Below are 19,187 nucleotides of genomic sequence, written 5' to 3'. Positions count from 1 at the left end.
GAAGACTCAAGGCTCACCGCTTGCGCGCCATCACTATGTGTTGAACCGGCGTTCACCTCCGTGTTTTGCTTTTATGCCACTGACTGGCAGAATCATGTGGCTACACATGCTTTTAAGGGGGGAAGTATTAACAGGAAATAACCGACATGGGAAAATTACGTCGGTTAAAGGTTCTAAATTTCGGTTTCGATTACTTTTCGATTAATCGTCCAGCCCTACTTGTGAGGCAGAAGGCTCATCTGGAGGACACAGGGAGATGTCCTGAGATGATACAGGAGAAGATGCATCTTCTCTACATTCACATGCAGAAAATATTAAACAGTGTAAACATGTTTATTCAATTCGATGTGGTGATTGAAATACTATCAATTTATTAAAAAGGCAGATTACATATTACAAATGCATAATTTTCTCCTTACCATCTCTGTAACTCCTTCAATTTGAGAAGTGCAGGGTCTGGGGCATCTGGAATGGCACAAATAGAGGGATTGGCCATTCCAAGTATCTCCTCTATGTCACCAATCTCAGACAGAGGTTTACATGGAGGGCCCAACATGTTTGACAAGAACTCAGCTGCTGACCACATGGAGGCGATAATTTAATATAGAATGGATTGGTAAGCTCAAATAAAATGTACCAGTGGCTCGCATGCTTTCTTTATATGCTGCAATTGCCTTGCGTGTTGTTGCCAACACATTGTACCACCTTTTCTCACAATCCTCTGCTGAACATCTTGTCCGAGGAAATGTTGCATTTACTGTCGGTACAATCTGTTGCCATGTGTTTTTTTTCCTTGCTTGTTAAAGTCAGACTGAATTTTCCTCTTATCACATCCTTCCATTTATAGACTGACTGCACTAGAAGAAGATTTTCTTCCTTGGACCAGTTTGGTTTTCTTTTTGCATCCATTTTTTAACAATTTGCAGCTTTTGTCTTTCCTTTATATACAGCTGTGAGTGCAAATTTGAATTATGTGATTCATCATCTTAATTACTCAAATAGCATCACATTTGTCCATTTAATTAATGTGTTGAAACTCAATTAAAATTGTGTGAAATAAATGCATGTACTTATTTTTAACTTTTTTGCACAAAGCAAAAACGAATTATTCTAAATAAATTGAAATATTGAAATAATTATGTCTTCATTAAATAATTAATTAATTGTGTCATGCTGCTGTGACCTCACCCTTGCAGGCTCAATATTGGCTGATTCAGAGGTTCAGGGCGGCCATTTTGGGTTCACATCATTGTAGTCCTTAGTTCACAGCACTTAAAGGGATAGTTCACCCAAAAATCATAATTATGTCATTAATAACTCACCCTCATGTCGTTCCAAACCAGTAAGACCTCCATTTATCTTTGGAAACACAGTTTAAGATATTTCAGATTTAGTCTGAGAGCTCTCAGTCCTTCCATTGAAACTGTTTGTATGGTCAGAAAGGTAAGAAAAACATCATCAAAGTAGTCCATGTGACATCAGAGGGTCAGTTAGAAATTTTTGAAGCATCGAAAAAACATTTTGGTCCAAAAATAGAAAAAACTATGACTTTATTCATCATTGTCTTCTCTTCCGTGTCTGTGCCAAGGGAAGTCGTGGCCTAATGGTTAGAGAGTCAGACTCCCAATCGAAAGGTTGTGAGTTCGAGTCCCGGGCCAGCAGGAATTGTGGGTGGGGGGAGTGCATGTACAGTTCTCTCTCCACCTTCAATACCACGACTTAGGTGCCCTTGAGCAAGGCATCGAACCCCCAACTGCTCCCCAGGCACCGCAGCATAAATGGCTGCCCACTGCTCCAGGTGTGTGCTCACAGTGTGTGTGTGTGTGTGTGTGTGTGTGTGTTCACTTCTCTGTGTGTGTGCATTTCGGATGGGTTAAATGCAGAGCACAAATTCTGAGTATGGGTTACCATACTTGGCTGAATGTCATGTCACTTTCACTTTTGTAAGACAGTTCAAATCAAAGCAGTTTGTCGTATCCGGTTCGTGAACGAATCATTCGATGTAACCGGATCTTTTTGAACCAGTTCAACAAATCGAACTGAATCATTTTAAATGGTCGTCTCCAATACGCATTAATCCACAAATGACTTGAGCTGTTAACTTTTTAAATTTGGCTGACACTCCCTCGGAGTTAAAACAAACCAATATCCCAGAGTAATTTACTCAAACAGTACATTGACTGAACTGCTGTGAAGAGAGATGAACACCGAGCCGAGCCAGATAATGACTCGTTCACGAGTCAAGAACTGGTTGCATCGGTTTTCGGATCATCAGTAGTTCTTTCGGACAGTTCGATTCAATAAATCGGTTGAAGAAAACGGTTCACCGGTTCTTTTGCGCTCGACGTAATGGCGTCATTGGCGATGATTGCCCTTTATTCAAGCCTTCGGTTTACCTGGCCAGGGACTGAGAGCCAGGGGCGTCGGACTGGGGGGGTAAAGGGTACCGAGTACCCAGGGCCCGAGGCAGGGGGGGGGGCCCTTAGAAGTCAGTTTTCTATACATACATATACATGCACTAACATTTGTATAGCATTTATGTACAACTAAAAAAGTTCCTGTGCAAAACTAAACTTGTAGTTAGGCGCTGGTTTGGTATAAAAAAGTCATTTTCATGCTGTGCAGGGCCCCACACCCCTCTCGAATCAATGCAAATGGTACGACCCGCAGGTCAGGTGCTTCTGCTGCGGACCCGCGGTGATTGAATCAGTTGATGAGACAGGAGCTGGAGTGAGCCGTGAAGAGTCATGTCTCTCCTTAAGAAAGGAAAATCAGGGGCTAAAAAACGAAAAGAGAAGCAGAATAAAGAGAGAAGGGCAAATGAGGGCAAGCAGTTGCTCACAAATTTTTTTGAAAAGAGAGGTGAGCTCCAAATGCATCATCAAGCATTGACATTGTTTTAACATAAATATCTACTCCCGGTAGAATAGCATACATTTATGTTTGCATTTATGAATAATATACCAATACTTTATAGTATCACACCCTTCATAGCGAGCAAACAATGTTTCTGATTATTACATGGCTTGGCTGAATTCCAATGTAGAATGCGGTCTGTTATTTCTTGATAACAGACCGCTGCGAAGTATAACAGACCGTTGCCATGAAAAACAGCGTGTTGCTATGGACGCGGAACGGACTATTTTCTTTGGCGGAAGCAATACAATCGTTTTTAAATCAATAAACTCCTTTTTAAATCAATAATTTTTTGTGGCAAATTATTTATTTATTTTGTGGGTAGCCATGTAATAAGCGGGATAATGTATAGAGAGGCGGTCGTTATAGCGAATAACAACCCCGACAGGCTGAACAGGACCCCGACACGAAGCGGAGGATAATGTAATCTAACGTTATACATTATCCCTTACGTAAATAACAGGGAGTGAGAAGCAGACGGAGCTCAACACACTGCCACTCCAGGCAGCTGCCTAAACGCTTGTCTCCTCTTCTGCTGCAGTTCTCCCCACTCTCAGAGTCAGAAGTTTACATGAAAACACTGTATATTTCCCTCCATTGTTAAAATCTAACACCCGCGAAAACACAGATCGTTAGCGCCTATTTTACATTAAGTACAGGATGTTCTCAGTATAATAATGCACATCTTAATGATTGAAAAATGACTTATTTTAAAACATAATTCAAAGACTGAATGTCTAGTTTGGCGGTTAGTTTACCCTGTGATTCTATAGTCTAGTCTGCATTTATTTTAAACAGACAAATAATCATCAATTATCTTGTACTTAGCCTACACTTTAAAAAAAAAGGTATTGTGACAATAAAGGATATTTAAGCAACCATTTGAAGCCATATATTTCAGTTTCAGAGTCAGACCCTGCAGCAGCAGGCCCCTCATCATGGCTAGGTGAAAGCAGTGACAGTGAGGTGGATGTGAGTGTGACAGTGAGACAAGGTGAGCTTTTTAACACTTAGTAATTAGTAATTAAGTGTTAAGAGGAAATAAGCAAAAATAGTACATTGTTATTGTACACATTTAAACTTTAAAGTGTAATTACTAATTACAGTTTAAAGTTTAAATGTGTACAATAACAATGTACCCATTTTGCTTATTTCCTCTTGTAGCAGAGGCAGAAATAGAAGATGAGGTTGATATTCATATAAGTGATCAGAGGGAAAGTGAAGAATGTGATGAAGGTAGTCAGGAGCAGGAGGACAGAGCTGAAGAGGAAAGAGAAGAGAATGAGAGACTTAGGGATACTGGAGAGGGATTGTCAGAGGACCCAGGATTATGGCCAACAACTCTTACTGATAAGCACAGGAAAACTATTGTTCAAATACTAGCAAAAAACTGGACTTTAAAGACCTGATCAGCAAATTTGCGCATGCAAAGACCCGTCAATGGGCATTTAGTAAAAACTGACATTATTTAGTTTGTGTTTCAGACCAAAGTTTTTCTCATTTGGTATGGTCATTTTCAGAACTGCTTTACAGTATATTTGATTTAGTCCAGGTTTGGACCTGCTAGACCTTTTGTCATCTCAGTAAGTAGTACTTTCGACAATAAAACAAAAATATATTAATCAGAGTGTGGCCTATTTTGTTTACATTTTAAGTGTTTTTATGATAAAAATGCAATACCTTACCCATTGGTATCACTATGGTATTGGGGGCCCAGCAAGATGGTTTGTACCCAGGGCCCAAAATTTGGTGCTACGCCCCTGCTGAGAGCTCTCGGACTAAATCTAACTAATTATTCTACTAATTAGTTTAAACAACTAAAAAAGGTTGCCTGCCGACCAGGGCTGTGTTTCCCAAAAGCATAATAAGCTTAGGTAGGTCATAGACCCATGGAAACCAATGGAGGTACGATCAACTTAGGGTTACAATGCTTTTGGGAAATGCAGGCCAGGTTTCTGCGTAGCTTCATGTGCTCTATATCAGATCGGTCTCCAGAAGTGCAGTTTTTGTGCTCTGCACGATTCAACAGATGATTCTGTCTTATTCATAAAGAAATGTTTTTTGAATATGCCAAAAAACTAAGATTTCAGATGCTCTGATTACTATTTTATCCAAAATGCATTTTGGTTTGAAAAGGATATTTTAATTTATTTTTAATTTTTGATTGGAAAAAAATTGTCATGAAACTATACTAAGTGTACAAAGAAAGTATAGGCTATGTATGTTTACCTACATTTATTTTTAACATTACATCAGCCAGAATGTAAAAGTTAGGACTGCTTCCATACAGGGACTCCTTAGTGGTCCCACAAAAACTTTAAGTACAGTGAGCAGTTGACATTCTGCTGGAACACACGACAGCTGTTTCTAATCGGCTCATTTTATCAAGTAGTTTAATGAGAAGTAGCTCATCCTAGACCTAACATTTATTAAGAACCACAGAATCTGAAATATTGCAGTAACTTACAATAAACTAATACAAGGACTAGGAAATAGTACATTTAGATTTCAATTGTTTACATTTTTCCCCTACAGTTTCTTTTGGTATAAGGACAAGGAATCAAAAAATTATGATCTTCATGAAAGATGAAATGTATTTTGTATGTTAAATAATTTTATTGTTCTGTGAAATTGCAGTGTCCCCCCCCCCCCCCCAACTTAAACTGATGACGGTCTGTCATTAATTTGTGTCCTTGATATATGTAGTAATTACTTCATAAAAAGCTGTGAAGCACAATATATTATAGCCCCTGGTACCAATTGGTCATTGATATATCAGGAATCGCTAACTTCAGACAGTATCAATACAAACAGTGAAATATACAATCACACTCCCCTCCCAAAATCCAAACAAAAGCTTTACAATATTAAACGCAATCTTCAGAGACCAAGCAACTATATATGTTTGAGCAATCAACTGTATTTACATGTGAATTTCCAAAATGAATAAAATGACAGACCTGATGAATCATACATGCAGGCTAATGCACCAGTATTCTCTACAAACACATACAAACCAGCTTTACAGTGGTAACATCAGACAGAATGTACAAAAATGAGAAACACAAATACAGAATGTTCAGACAGCATCCATGCCCCTTGAAGAAAATGAAGAGGAGAAACCTAGGCCCATTCCCCTCTGCGTGTGTGTTTGTGAACGGGCCATCTCATACTGGACGTCCAAATTTCGGAACATCTCTTCCTGCTGTTGCAAGGTTTTAAGACCTTCTTCGTTACCAGCTCCTGATGAACTACCTTCTTCTTCGCCCTACAGTGAACACAACAGGGTTTTCCTTAACTTAAACTTTAAACATTTTTGTTAGTTGAAGTAAAGCTAAAATAATACTACGATTCAATACCACGACTGAGGTGCCCTTGAGCAAGGCACCGAAACCCCAACGGTCCCTGGGTGCCGCAGCATAAATGGCTGCCCACTGCTCCGAGTGCGTGTTCATGGTGTGTGTTCACAGCTGTGTGTGTGCACTTTGGTTATATAATATAAGTTATATTTTACCACTTTAAAAAACAGAGAGTAATAGTAAGATAAAGATTCTAGAGAAAAAAATAAAATAAAAACAGCTACACGGAGCTACAATTTGCTACAGAAGGCCAACAGGAAGTAGAGAAAACACTGTCCAACAGCGACACCCGCAGGCAGGAGCTTGCTCAGAGTCCAGAGCCTCGATCATAACAGGCACCCTTCCTGTTAGAGACCTGCACGCGGGACCCATCGCAGCAGTGTAGTGCAGGACAACACTTGATGGGTGGGTAGAGACTCGTGTGTGTGGGATGAGGGAGAATAATTAGGGTGTGCTCACACTAGGCAATCTTAACACCCAAAGCCTGGTTCATTTGACAAGTGTGATCGCTCTGTTTAGCAGTCTCTGGCTCAGTTGGAAGAGGTGGGCAAGAGCGCGGTTCAGTTATATATATAGACCAGTGAGTATGAGTGCTAACTGCGCTGAAACGTAGATCTTCTGATACGTGGTGCATGATTGCGTGAATATTTCTGAGTGTCAAAAGCGATAGATGTGAAAGGGAAATACATTGTGAGAGGGCCATGTGTTACCGCGTCCAATACGAGTTAACAATGAACTCCACTGTGCTGAGCAACCGCTTCTCTGCTGTCTTCACGTGCTATCTGAAACTTCCTATTTCCAACCTATAAAGTCATGATTATGAACTCGTTGCATTCTTTTCAGTTAAAAATAACAGTGGACAGTGGTTTCTGAATGCTGATGCTTAGCATCGGGAGCATCCCCTCCTGTGACCCATGATTTGTCTGTATGTGTATTCAGAACCAATGAGCAATGGACTTTCATAATAAAAACTATGTTAACGCGCAATAAAATTATCGGCGTTAATCAATTAATGCGTTAACGCGATAACACGTCAACTTGCCCAGTCCTAATTAAAACTAATAAACATGACAAAGTTTAAAATATTAAATACAACATTTATATAATAAAATTAAACATTTCTCCAGTTCACAGATTAAAAACATTCTGAATAAAAAGAAATGAAAAGACAATATTTAATACAGTATAACACTTACTTTGATGCCCATTAATTTGCGAAATTTCACATTTTGGTCTTTATTACCAAAATTCAGCTTCTCCCAAAGCTCAGCTGTTTGTGACTTGTCCTACAACATAAACATATATTAATCCTGAACACCTCAAGACATAAGATTTTAAAGATGAAAAGAAGTAGTGTTACTAGAATTAGAGGCACTAAGTACTTTGCAAAAGCAAAATGAGCAATAAAGATTTCTTTCAGTGTCTAAGAGCCACTATGATTTATTGGACTGTTTTTTTGGTATCTTTTGAAAGTTATACAAAAATATTAAGAAAAATAAAAAAAAGGCATAAAAAAATTAATCAAAGACAGAACAATCATTGCAAACAATATAAGTGGTATCATGCCAACTGTCAGCAACCCTATATTAAAAATCTATACAACAGTGACTTTCTTGGCCTTACCCCATCTTTTTTCCCCTGCCACAACTTTTTCCTCTTCTTTTCCTGCTCTGCAAACTTCATTGGGTTCACCGCTGAGGGATTGTAGTAGCTTGGCACAGCAATGCCAGTCTCTGCCAGCGTTTTGGCGTGAAGTGCTGCCATCTGAGCAGCCATTGCAATCTGAGGAGTGACCTGTGTGCCAGAGGCCAGCAGTGCTGCAACGTTCAGGCCTGAACTGGGTGCTGCAGTGGTTGTATCGCACAACAGTGGAGCTGCCGCTGTTAGGAAACAACCAACAACATATCAAATGGGGCTCCAGATTTTGTGACCATTTTCTCTGCCTGTGTGACTAATTTTGTGAGCGGTCACACTGGCGCAACCACCACATTGTTTAACTCATAAGCGCTTCCATTCCTGTCGTATATGTGGAACTGAAAAGCATAATGCAAGCACGGTCAAGGACAGCAAGTTTACTTTTACTTTTCTTTCTGTTTTAATTTTGAAAAATGTATCTTTTCTGTTTACCTCATGTTATGCTATGGAAGCTCTCTTTCATTTTTATATGATTTCTCAGTGTTTGCTAAACGTTCTGTAATTTATTATTCTATATATAATACATCATGTGGTGTATGCCATGCCTCATCTTATTCATTTTTGTTAATAAACATTTTGTAAGCTTGTTTGTCACTGTATCTTATATTTTATTGTTGTCGTGCTTTTTAATTAATAATAACAATGAATCCATCTTTTGTTTTAGTCTTAAAAAGTGAGGGGTATAGATGTTAGCAAAACAGACAATTATCTTTTGTTGTAAAACGTGACAACATGATCACAAACTCAAAAGCGAAAGCATCCGAAGCCCATGGCTTATAACTAGGGCTGGGACAACGCGTCGAGGTCATCGATGACGTCGATGCAAAAAATACGTCGACGCAAAATATGCGCATCGATTCGTCGACCTGTTTTTATTTCTCCAAAAAACGTTTGCAAAACGTTTACCTTATATGCGCTTAATATACGCGATGGCCGGATCAACATTCTGTCCAACGTTATATAACCAATCCAGGGGTTTTTCTGCATTGATCTTTTTTTTTGGCGGCTGTCAAAGCCTTATTTGATCGGTGAGTGACAGTGACAGGGCGCGTACGAGAGAGAGCCACGGCTGCGCGCGCACTCACAGTCTTCAAACAACACGAGCGCTTCTTGCTCTCTCCCTCCCTTGTGCATATTAATCAAAATCATTAAACACGATAGAAAAAGGGCGAAACACCAAAGTTTCACACGCGCTCGCGCACTCACAGTCTTCAAACTACACGAGCACTCTCTCTCCCTCCCTTGTGCATATTAACCAAAATCATTAGACACGATAGAAAAAGGGCGGAACGCCAAAGTTTCACGTGGAGCATTCTGAGATTTTTTTTCTCCATGACAGGCTGCTGGCTCCCACTGTTATTTATTTATTTTTATTTTTTTTGTAAAAGCACTCTCTGTATTAGCTTAAAGCCCTCAAGTTTACATTTACATACTGTATTCTTTCAATTGCTCTAAACAAGTATTTTTGGGGTGACCTTTTTTATTGAATACTAGACATCAAGTTGTTGTTGTTTTCATCTGAAAGAACTTTTTTTTTCAGTAAGCTAGGCCCTATGTGTTCAGTAAGCTTGTTTCAGTAAGCTATGTGTTTTCAAGGTTTCAAGGTTTTATTGAATGCTATCTCTATACAAGTGCAAAGTAATGCATTCTTAGTCAGTCTTTTATTTTGTCATTTTAAGAGCAATAAACATATATTGCAATGTTAAGGAATTTATGTTTTTTTTTCATTCAGATATGTAAATCAACATGTATAAATTGTTAGTAGTCAATTAATGGGGAGATAATCGAAATCAAATCAGTCTGAAAAATTAATCGTTAGATTAATCGATGCATCGAAAAAAAAAAATAATCGCTAGATTAATCGTTTAAAAAATAATCGTTTATCCCAGCCCTACTTATAGCAAAAGAGAAATGCCTGTTCACAAAATTAAAATCACAAATACTACTACTATTGAAAAAGAAAATGTTGAATGTTAACCTCTTTCATTTCCATATTACTATAAACTATGATAGAAGTTCATCAGAATGCATTGATTAATCCCGTGTTGTAGCAAAAAAAAAAACACCTGCAACCAAATTGTGAACTCATGCGACCAACTGAGAAAGTTAGTAACAAAAGAGCCACCAGTGGGTAGAATGAGTCTGGAGCCCTGTGCAGTGGGTCAGATATGAAGCCACTGCACCAATAGGCAGATGATTTGCAGCAGTTACTTGCCTGCTGCCCTCTCTTGTTGTTGCCGTTTTTCCAACAACTCTTTTTCCTTCTGTTCTTGAAGCTTCTTTGCTCTCTCCAACCTATGAATGTGAGGAAAATATATTTAGTGAACATGAAGATCACAAGGAAATGTACACCTCACAAATCAAGAAGATACTTTAGGTGGTTTTCATAATGGGTAGTTTTGAAGCGTTGTAAAAGAGTACAGTACAGTTCAATAGGGACTCATTTAATTTTCACTTCATTTTTCTTGATGCTTCAACTTCACAACTTTATGATAGATATTTTGTATATTTTTAAACTTTTTATATACATTCAAAATCTGTATTTTTTGTTGTTGCTGTCTGATATATTTTGAAACAATACAAAATAAAAGCACCAATAAACGGTAATGAACAGGAGTGAAGAGTTCACAGGACAATAAAACTCTGTCTCTGTTTCTGTGTGTGGTGTGCTATGTCTACTCCTTCACATTGTTGAGAATTTATGTCTGTAACCTGAAGGACTCCAGTTCGAGTCTCAATGCCTGCAGTAGTTGTAGGTGGGAAGGAGTGAATGAACAGCACTCTCTTCCACCCTCAATATCCCTGGCTGAAGTGCCCTTGAGCAAGGCACTGAACCCCCAACTACTCCCTGGGCGCTGGAGCAAAATGGACCACCCACTGCTCTGGGTGTGTGTTCACAGTGTTTTTGTGTTCCCTACTCACTGCGGTGTGTGCATTTGGATGGGTTAAATGCAGAGCACCAATTCTGAGTATGGATTACCATACTTGGCAAATGTCACAACTTTCTATTCTATTTCTTTTCCATATATGAACATTTTTCAGATTTATGCCACTTGGTGTTTATGGTCTTGGACCAGACCTTTATTTAAATTTAGATATTTTCAAATTTATATAAAAAAAGAATAATATATATATTTTTAATTTCCCCATTTATTTTCAATGTGGGGTAAAGCTGACCCCAAGGAACCTGAACTGTAATTTTTAGTAGGGATGCACGATCATGATTTTTCTTGGCCGATTCCGATACCGATTTTTATACAAGCAAACTGGCCAATTCCGATACCGATTTCCAATTTTTTTTTAAATCTTTAAGCAACAAACAAGAAGGAAGGAAAGCGTGCATTTGGTATTTAATAGGCCAAACTGGCTTTTGGCTATTAAAATTAATTGGGTTGAAACTACATAGAACTGGCCTTAAATTAAAAGACTGTAACCATGTGAAATTAAAGGCAATAATTGCATAGTTCTACAGTCCAAACACCACAATCAACACACTTTCAGCATCAGCATTCAGTGTTTTAGTTTTTAAATTTGGTTTTAAATTTAAAACAAGGTCTTTACCAGTGAGACTAAATAAAAGTAAGCTACATAAATATTATTCAAAAATTTTAAAATCAAATAATGTTTGTGCGAATAAAACAAAGATGCAAAGTGTTTCATTCATCCAATAATAATAAAAAAAAAAATTAAGGTAATGATTCACATCTATATTTTTTTTACTTGAGCCAATGAAAAATAAATAACTTGTCTCAAGTAAAAAAATATAGATGTGAATCATTACCCTAAAATTTGAAACACTTTTTCAGTGTGCTACAGCAGGTGATTTTAAAATCAAATTCAGTCGATATAATTTTAAGGTAAAATAAAAATAATCATCTTATACAGAACTGACGTTTACTTCTGGCTTTTCAAACATTTATGCAAGTTCTACTTTTTTGTCACAGTTTAGTACGTTTCGTTTCTCATCCAACATGTGAGAAGTTGAGCTGAACATCCTTTCACTGTCTCCGCTTGTGCAGAGCGTGAACAGGTACGTTATAGTACGCTCACTCAGCTTCACAGATTTCGAAATACTTCCACACATATTACATGATAGCGAATGATTACAATGTAGTCTGTGCACGCGGGCACACTTCCGGAAAAATCGGCCGAAAAAAGACCAAAAACGGTTCCGATTTATGGCCGGTCAACCGGTGCATCCCTAATTTTTAGCTATATTTAGCTACAACTTTAGAACAACCAAATCAAGCCCAGATTTGTTGTGCATGTTTAGATAGATTATTTAGGAAAAGTCACTGAGTCTCATGCCCCTGAGATGAAAGGAACACTTTTTTAAAAAAAAAATCAAGGAATCTTTCAATAACCACATTTCCACTGTCGGGCCAGTGAATGCCAATGCTTTAAATGCAGGGCTGGGCTAATAGCCTCGGACCTGTAGCACCGAGGCCAAAATAATTATAATTCATTACATTTATATAGCGCTTTTCTAGGCACTCAAAGCGCTTTACATAGTCAGGGGGTATCTCCTCGTCCACCACCAGTGTGCAGCATCCACCTGGATGATGCGATGGCAGCCATAGTGTGCCAGAACGCCCACCACACACAAGCTAACTGGTGAAGAGGAGACAGAGTGATGAAGCCAATCAGTGGATATGGGGATTGTTAGGAGGCCATGATGGTCGGAAGCCAATGGGCGAATTTAGCCAGGATGCCGAGGTCACACCTCTACTCTTTTTCGAAAGACACCCTGGGATTTTTACTGACCACAGAGAGTCAGGACCTCGGTTTAACGTCTCATTCGAAGGACGGTGCTTGTTGACAGTATAGTGTCCCCATCACTACACCGGGGCACTAGGACCCACACAGACCACAGGGTGAGCACCCCCTGCTGGCCTCACTAGCACCTCTTCCAGCAGCAACCTAGTTTTCCCAGGAGGTCTCCCATACAGGTACTGACCAGGCTCAGCCCTGCTTAGCTTCAGTGGGAAACCCGTCTTGGGCTCCAGGGTGATATGGCTGCCGGCTGTAAAATAGCTCAGCATTTCCACCGTCAGGCCGGAAGCTCCGCTGCATTTCACTAAAACCTGCCCTTTAAACGCCTCTCAGGAAAAACATCACGCAAATCCATCATTTCACCAACAAAGAGAAGTTATCAGAAAACTAATAAGCAATAAGTCACTGGAACTGGTGCGATCACACAATGAACATGATAAGAGCGGCCGTTTGTTTGGATGCTTTGTTAAATATTTAAGTTAATATTTTGTTAAATCCAAAAGCATCAATGTTTTACTATAAGTGATAGATTGATCATAATTAATTAGGATTGAAAATAAGTCACACTGAAATAAAGCGTTATGAACATAGCTTGCTTGTTCAGTTGAGTCTGTTTCTGTTTATTTGTAGTCACAGTAGCCTCACATTTAGAAAGAATGATAATTTCTATTTTTTTTTTAATGACATAGGCTACACAGAGCTAAACTCTCGAGACGAGACTTATGACAGATAAAATATGTTATTTCAAACACTCGCTGCTGACTGAAAGTGAGTTTTGAGTTCAACTTATTTTAAAAAGTTTTTAATGCTGGTGTTATAGCTGTTAGCTTTCTGAAATGATCCACGGCACTGACGTTCTCCAGATGCGGAGAAACTCTGTCTTGGTTTATAACCACTCCTCTAGCCCCAGCTGGCCCGCTTTGGCCCAAGGTTTTCGTTGGGCCAAAAAACTTGGGCTGTTGGCCTTTCACTGTTGGACTTTCATGCTTAGAGCAGGATCATGTGCCTTTCATTTATATTTCTACATGGCCCCCTTTAATACAACTGTGATTCTTCAATTGCGCTATCTAGTGGTCTGTTATTGATACAACCACAACTGCTACAACTGATAACAGAGCGATCAAGAGGGTAATGCGAGTCATGCTAAGTTAATTAAATATATTCATATTTTGCGTTCAATTATTTACTTATCAGGCAAGTAGCTGCATGATAAGTGGGAAAATTACGCAGTGCAGTCTTTATCACCCTGCAGAGGTTTCTTTTGCAAAATAATCTGCTGACTGTACACCATCCCTCAGCCTTGTCACCCCCCCTTACTTTTGGAACCACTGGAGTAGGCGATTTCTGCTCTATTAATTTGGTTTGTTAAAAGGCTCTGTGTTCGATTACTAATGCCTGTCTAGTATGGCTTTGCACACAGAGGACAAAAACATTCAGCCTCAACTCTTTATCGTCATTTCTGTTCGAATTTGCAAAGCGTACCAAATTGAACAAAACAATATAAATGCAAAATTTTAATTCATAAATGTTTAAAGGTATCCACGGTATAGCAAAACGATATAATATAACATAACATATAGAGTCTATATGTAAACCTTGTGTGTTTTGATCCTCGATCAAAAATGGTCACACACCCCTATATACAGTGTAAAAAATCCAAACAGTTTTTTTTGTACGTTGGGGAAAAAGACAGCACACTCTACCTTCTGGCCAATGCCTCCTGAGCATCCATGGCTGTGTTTCTGCCCCTGAAGGTCACAGGACTAGCTGACCGACTGCGACTTTTTTTCCGTGCTTTCTCTAACCTCTTTTTCTTCTCCCTAGGTAAAATTGGATCATCTCATAGTTTTAGTACACATTTGCAGTTGCATGGAGTTTCATGCAAAATCATGAACAAAATCTTCATCCGACCTGCTCTTGCTACGGCTCCTGCTGCGATGTCTGTGCTTGCTTCTGGAGTTTGATCGAGACCTTGCCCGTCTCTTCTTGTCACGGCTCCTTGATCTCCTTTCACCGCTTCGTGAGCGAGATCTTCTTTTGTCCCAGTTTCGATTATGATGTCGTCTTCAGTAAAATATTAATTAACATCTAAGCACACTAAACCTTAACATTCACTTGTTTCAACAAAATTCTGCCTATGTTAAATTAAATCAAAAGGATTTGTCGAATGAAAATACCTTTCCCTTGAACGTGATCTTGATAGGCTTCTTGGTCTGGAGGATTTCTTGTCTTTTCGGCGATGTCGCTCCTCCATGTCTTCAGACAGCCTGTCACGGCCTTTATCTGACATCTCCAGCTGCTCTTCTGATCCGCTCTGACATTTCAGAGCTTTCTCAGAGTCCTTCTTCCGTGCCTGTTTTAAGAAGAATTGGTCTCTTTCAGGAAAATAGTGCAATAAAAAAAGAGTTAGTAAGTTTAAGAACAAACTTGCCAAAATAATTCTGTCAAGAAAAACAGTATTCAAATTACAAAATCCCTATGCCAAATCCCTCCAAGTGCAGCATATACATTTATATTTAACACAAATAAGTGCACTAAACCAGCACATTTACACCCAGTTCAGTACCAAAAAAAAAAAAAGCATGGGCGATCTTTATTGCGAGAAATGTACACAGATTTCGCACTGGCATTTTTTTTTCTTGTATACACCGTTTTTCTCCTACATAAACATAAAAGTCAACATAAAATCAAAATGAACCCTATTTACTTACACATTCCTGGTCTTACTCTTACTCTACAAATGTTTTATCTCATCAAACTTTCTTTAAAATGTAATTAACTGACAAATCTAAATTTTGCTTTGTCGTGAGGGATTTGTAAAGATGCTCGTGTGAATTTGAACTAACCATCATCTTGGTTTCCAGTAGGTAGAGACTCAAAATATAAAATATTGTAAATTAACATTTCATATATTTCTAGCATTCAGGTCAATTCAAGATTAATAAAATGTATTCTTATTTTTCTTATTATTTTACCTCAGAAAATTCACATTACAATTATATACATTACGAAAGTATACTGGGTTTGGTTTTATGTTGACTTTAAAGGGCATTTTACATGATATTATAAAGCCTTTCTTGCCATCTTGCCACCTCTTGTGTACAGGCACATATACATACAAAAAACGGTTTAAACCACTTAATCACAAATTTCAATGTTAAATAATGATGCTTACTTGTGCTATTGAGTGAAAACATCCTATGTCTGAGGTGATTACAGTTTAAATATTGCATTCCATGAGGCACGCAAGTAAAAGCTAAATTACCTTTTTTTTTTTGAGGTTAGGTAATATTTCTTCATAAAGTGTGTGGATTTTGTTTTGAGAAATGTAATAGTACTGCTACTATACAAAGGAAAAACACAGTAACACCACCAACCAAAAGTGAGAAAAAATATAGTTTTGTTTTCGAGTGGAAGTTAATGCAGCTTTCACGAAAAAAAAAACAAAAAAAAACACCACCACTGTGTTTAGGCTTTGTAAGGCAGAATAGGTAAAATGTGTATATTTTATATATATATATATATATATATATATATATATATATATACACACACACACACACAAACACACTTAAATAAATAATTAAATATGAATAAAATGCGGTCGTACACAACAAAGTGGCATGATTCATGTGAAGGAGCCCATTCTATCACCTGTCCTGCTCTCCCACAAAAAAATAACCGAAAACTCATGTTCAATGTGTACAGTGTAAAATGCCCTTAAGAATTTGAATTCACTTATGACCAGACAAATATATATGAAAAATAATTTCAATGCGCGCAATTTAATGTTTTTTTTTACTGTGCAAATCTGCATGCATTCACATTGGGAATGGCCAATCATTTTTTTTTTATTGCAATTCTGCTGGTGTCTATAAAAAAGGCAATAACTGGGGTTGTGAGAAAAAATATATCGTTAAATAGGCAAATAAGTTTAAATGACTGATAGTTACCTGTCCAGGTAGTAGGCATATAATTTTGCTATCTGTCAGCAGCGTCTTCTGTTCAGAGTGTCTCTTCGTGCATTAGCACGCTGAGTATAATTTATTATAGAAATGTTATCATATGATCTAAAATACAGGACGTTAAAAAAGCTCCCAAACAGACATTTCTCTCGATCTGTAATCCACATTAATACAATTTAATATTACATGCACTTGTGATTACATCTCAGTGCTTTTCTTCTCAGTCTGGCATTTCATTCCTTCTGTCTAAGCTGCATACTTACCCTGGACTAAAACTAGAAATGCCAGCTGTAAAACTACTGATGAAGTGACCAGTTTAATTTAGGTCTACATGACATCAATGGACTAAAATTAGTTACCTCTTTGCTTCTGCTGTGGCTTCGTCTGTGCCTCTTGTCTCCTGAAAGACAAAAAGATACAAATGACTTCTTGTCAGAAGGACACTGAAGGATTTATATTAAAAGCATTTGCCAAAGCATTTCATTTTAAAAAGTTACAGTTATTCAGTAGAATACTGTGATTAGGCCAAAAATAAAATAAAAAATACAAATAATTTTTTTTTGAAAGCAACACATATTCCCCATAATTGAGCAAACACCTCCTTAAATTTTCTTTAGAACATAGGCTACATATTTAGTTTATAAATAAAATCTAGACAGAAGTTTTAACAAATGTAAAGTTTGTAATCTTAGTATTTAAAAATTGAACTATGAAAGCACTGATACACATGTAAGATGTTCATAAAGTGGGGGGTTTACATTGATTATAAGACGGACAGACTGCAACAGTTCTGTCTCAGAAAAAATCTCAGTTTGTGTTCTACTGAAGAAACAAATTCACCTTCATCTTGGATGCCCTGGGGGTAAGCCGAGCGGCAACCTCCCGCTCTCTCTCATGAAGCCAACACGGAAGTGACTAAAACTGTAATTCTTTGACTGGTCGCTGGAGGCTGGCTGCAAAAGGGAGTCAATCCCATAGACTCCCCATGTTAAAATGCCCAACTTTACAGCAGAAAAAACATGTTTACAGCCTGGTGCAAAAAATGATTTGTCTATATAGCGAATGTTGCCCTTCATGACAACTGTGAGGGGGGTGAATGTTTTTATAACTCATCCGTTTAAATTATATTAAGCCTTAAAGTTCTGCATAATTAAGGGCGTGGTCACAAGAGTGACAGGTGGATTGCCGCTGCTAACACTGCCGTCGAGCTAGGTGGGCGTGGCTTCAGTAACCAGCCCCCGCCTTTTTGCCCATTTTCGATTGTCCAGAAGAGTCACGCAGCCAAGATGGCGACGGCTCGCTCTGCACACTCATACACAGTAAAAGAAATGGACAAAGCGACCCCATTGGATTCAATGGAGACAAATGAAGTCAATTAGAAGCACACGCTTCCTGGGGGTCGAGCGTACTGCGCAGACTCAAACTGAGCTTGATGACGTAGATGTCACGTGAGCAACCTGTCTGACAATTGTAAGTCTTCTAATCGCTGTGCCAAGAGAAATCTGAATCATCCACCGAATCTTGTCCCGTTGCTTTTATGGACTCTGTATGGGCTTCTCCATTGACTTTATGCCTCCATGTCCCCCCCGATAGCCTCATAGACAGCAAAAGATTGCCTGCGAGCTTCTCCTCCTGTCCATACGGTACTTTCTCTACTGTACGACAGAGAGTCGCAGGTTATGGTGCAATCGTTAGCCTATTTTTACAAAAACTGCTTCTACAGGGCCATAACCTAAAATACAAGGTAACGGGGCTTTAATACATGTTCGTGTTATACATCCATGTTTTTATACAATCTATAGGGTAAGCTGATAAACATAAAATTTTCATTTTTGGTTGAACTAAACTTTTTTTTTGGCAGTGATTTTTAAAATGAGAATGATTGTGATATGTCAGTATTAATGAACCTGGTCTACCTGACTTGCGCTTTCGGTCCACTGATCGTGATCTGGACCGCGAGCAATGCTTCGAGCTCCGCTGACGATCTTCATCTGGGTGCGATTTTCCGGACAGGGACTCGTGGTATTTGATGTCATTTGCCTGATAAGAGATAAAATTACAAATTCTAAATTATTTTAAAGGAAAAGCATGCAAAAGTAACAAATTGATTATGAATATTCATATTAATTGGTATAATTTGAGTGTTGTCCTGAGTACCGTTACTAAGAAACGTAAACTGAATCACATTAGCCACGAATTACGTTGGCCAGCCAACGTTAATCGCCGCCAGTTTATGTGCATGATACTATAGTATCTAGATACTAGATCTAGATTTTAACATAACATGTGGCATCTTAGTTCACAGCATCGTTTTGAGACTTCAATCTTTTCTACTTAGTTTAGATTTAAGGTATCCGCCATTTTCCGAGTTACAGAATGCAGCCAATGAATTACTGTTTCATTAATTATATGCTTTTCTCAACTGTAATCTCGCCCAAAACAATAATCAAACAAATGTACTTGCCGCCATGTTAAACGA

The 19,187-nt window shown here is 38.3% G+C and overlaps 1 protein-coding gene across 1 annotated transcript; it reads right to left on the bottom strand.

The window, feature by feature from the left end:
- Positions 1–5,689: 5,689 nt before the first annotated feature.
- Positions 5,690–18,768, bottom strand: LOC132140783 (arginine/serine-rich coiled-coil protein 2-like). The gene is made up of 9 exons (XM_059549759.1): positions 18,625–18,768; positions 17,068–17,108; positions 14,921–15,118; positions 14,655–14,807; positions 14,447–14,563; positions 10,186–10,265; positions 7,899–8,155; positions 7,472–7,561; positions 5,690–6,184 (listed from the first exon to the last, which is right to left on the bottom strand). Exons 1-9 carry the CDS (start codon positions 18,742–18,744, stop codon positions 5,996–5,998), a joined length of 1,245 nt encoding a protein of 414 aa, XP_059405742.1. The 5' UTR covers positions 18,745–18,768; the 3' UTR covers positions 5,690–5,995.
- Between the last annotated feature and the right edge of the window lie 419 nt (positions 18,769–19,187).

The sequence above is a fragment of the Carassius carassius genome, chromosome 5 (genome assembly GCF_963082965.1).
Source record: "Carassius carassius chromosome 5, fCarCar2.1, whole genome shotgun sequence".
Lineage (NCBI taxonomy): Eukaryota > Metazoa > Chordata > Actinopteri > Cypriniformes > Cyprinidae > Carassius > Carassius carassius.
Note: the sequence above shows the minus strand (reverse complement) of the source record. Positions and strands in the feature narration are given on the sequence as shown.

Excerpts from the sequence above, each read along its gene's own strand:
- LOC132140783 (XM_059549759.1), bottom strand. The coding sequence starts at position 18,744 with ATGACATCAAATACCACGAGTCCCTGTCCGGAAAATCGCACCCAGATG. Across the intron at positions 14,564-14,654 it reads AGGAGCCGTAGCAAGAGCAG|GGAGAAGAAAAAGAGGTTAG; the intron begins GTCGGATGAAGA and ends AATTTTACCTAG. Across the intron at positions 7,562-7,898 it reads GGCAGGGGAAAAAAGATGGG|GACAAGTCACAAACAGCTGA; the intron begins GTAAGGCCAAGA and ends TTTATGTTGTAG.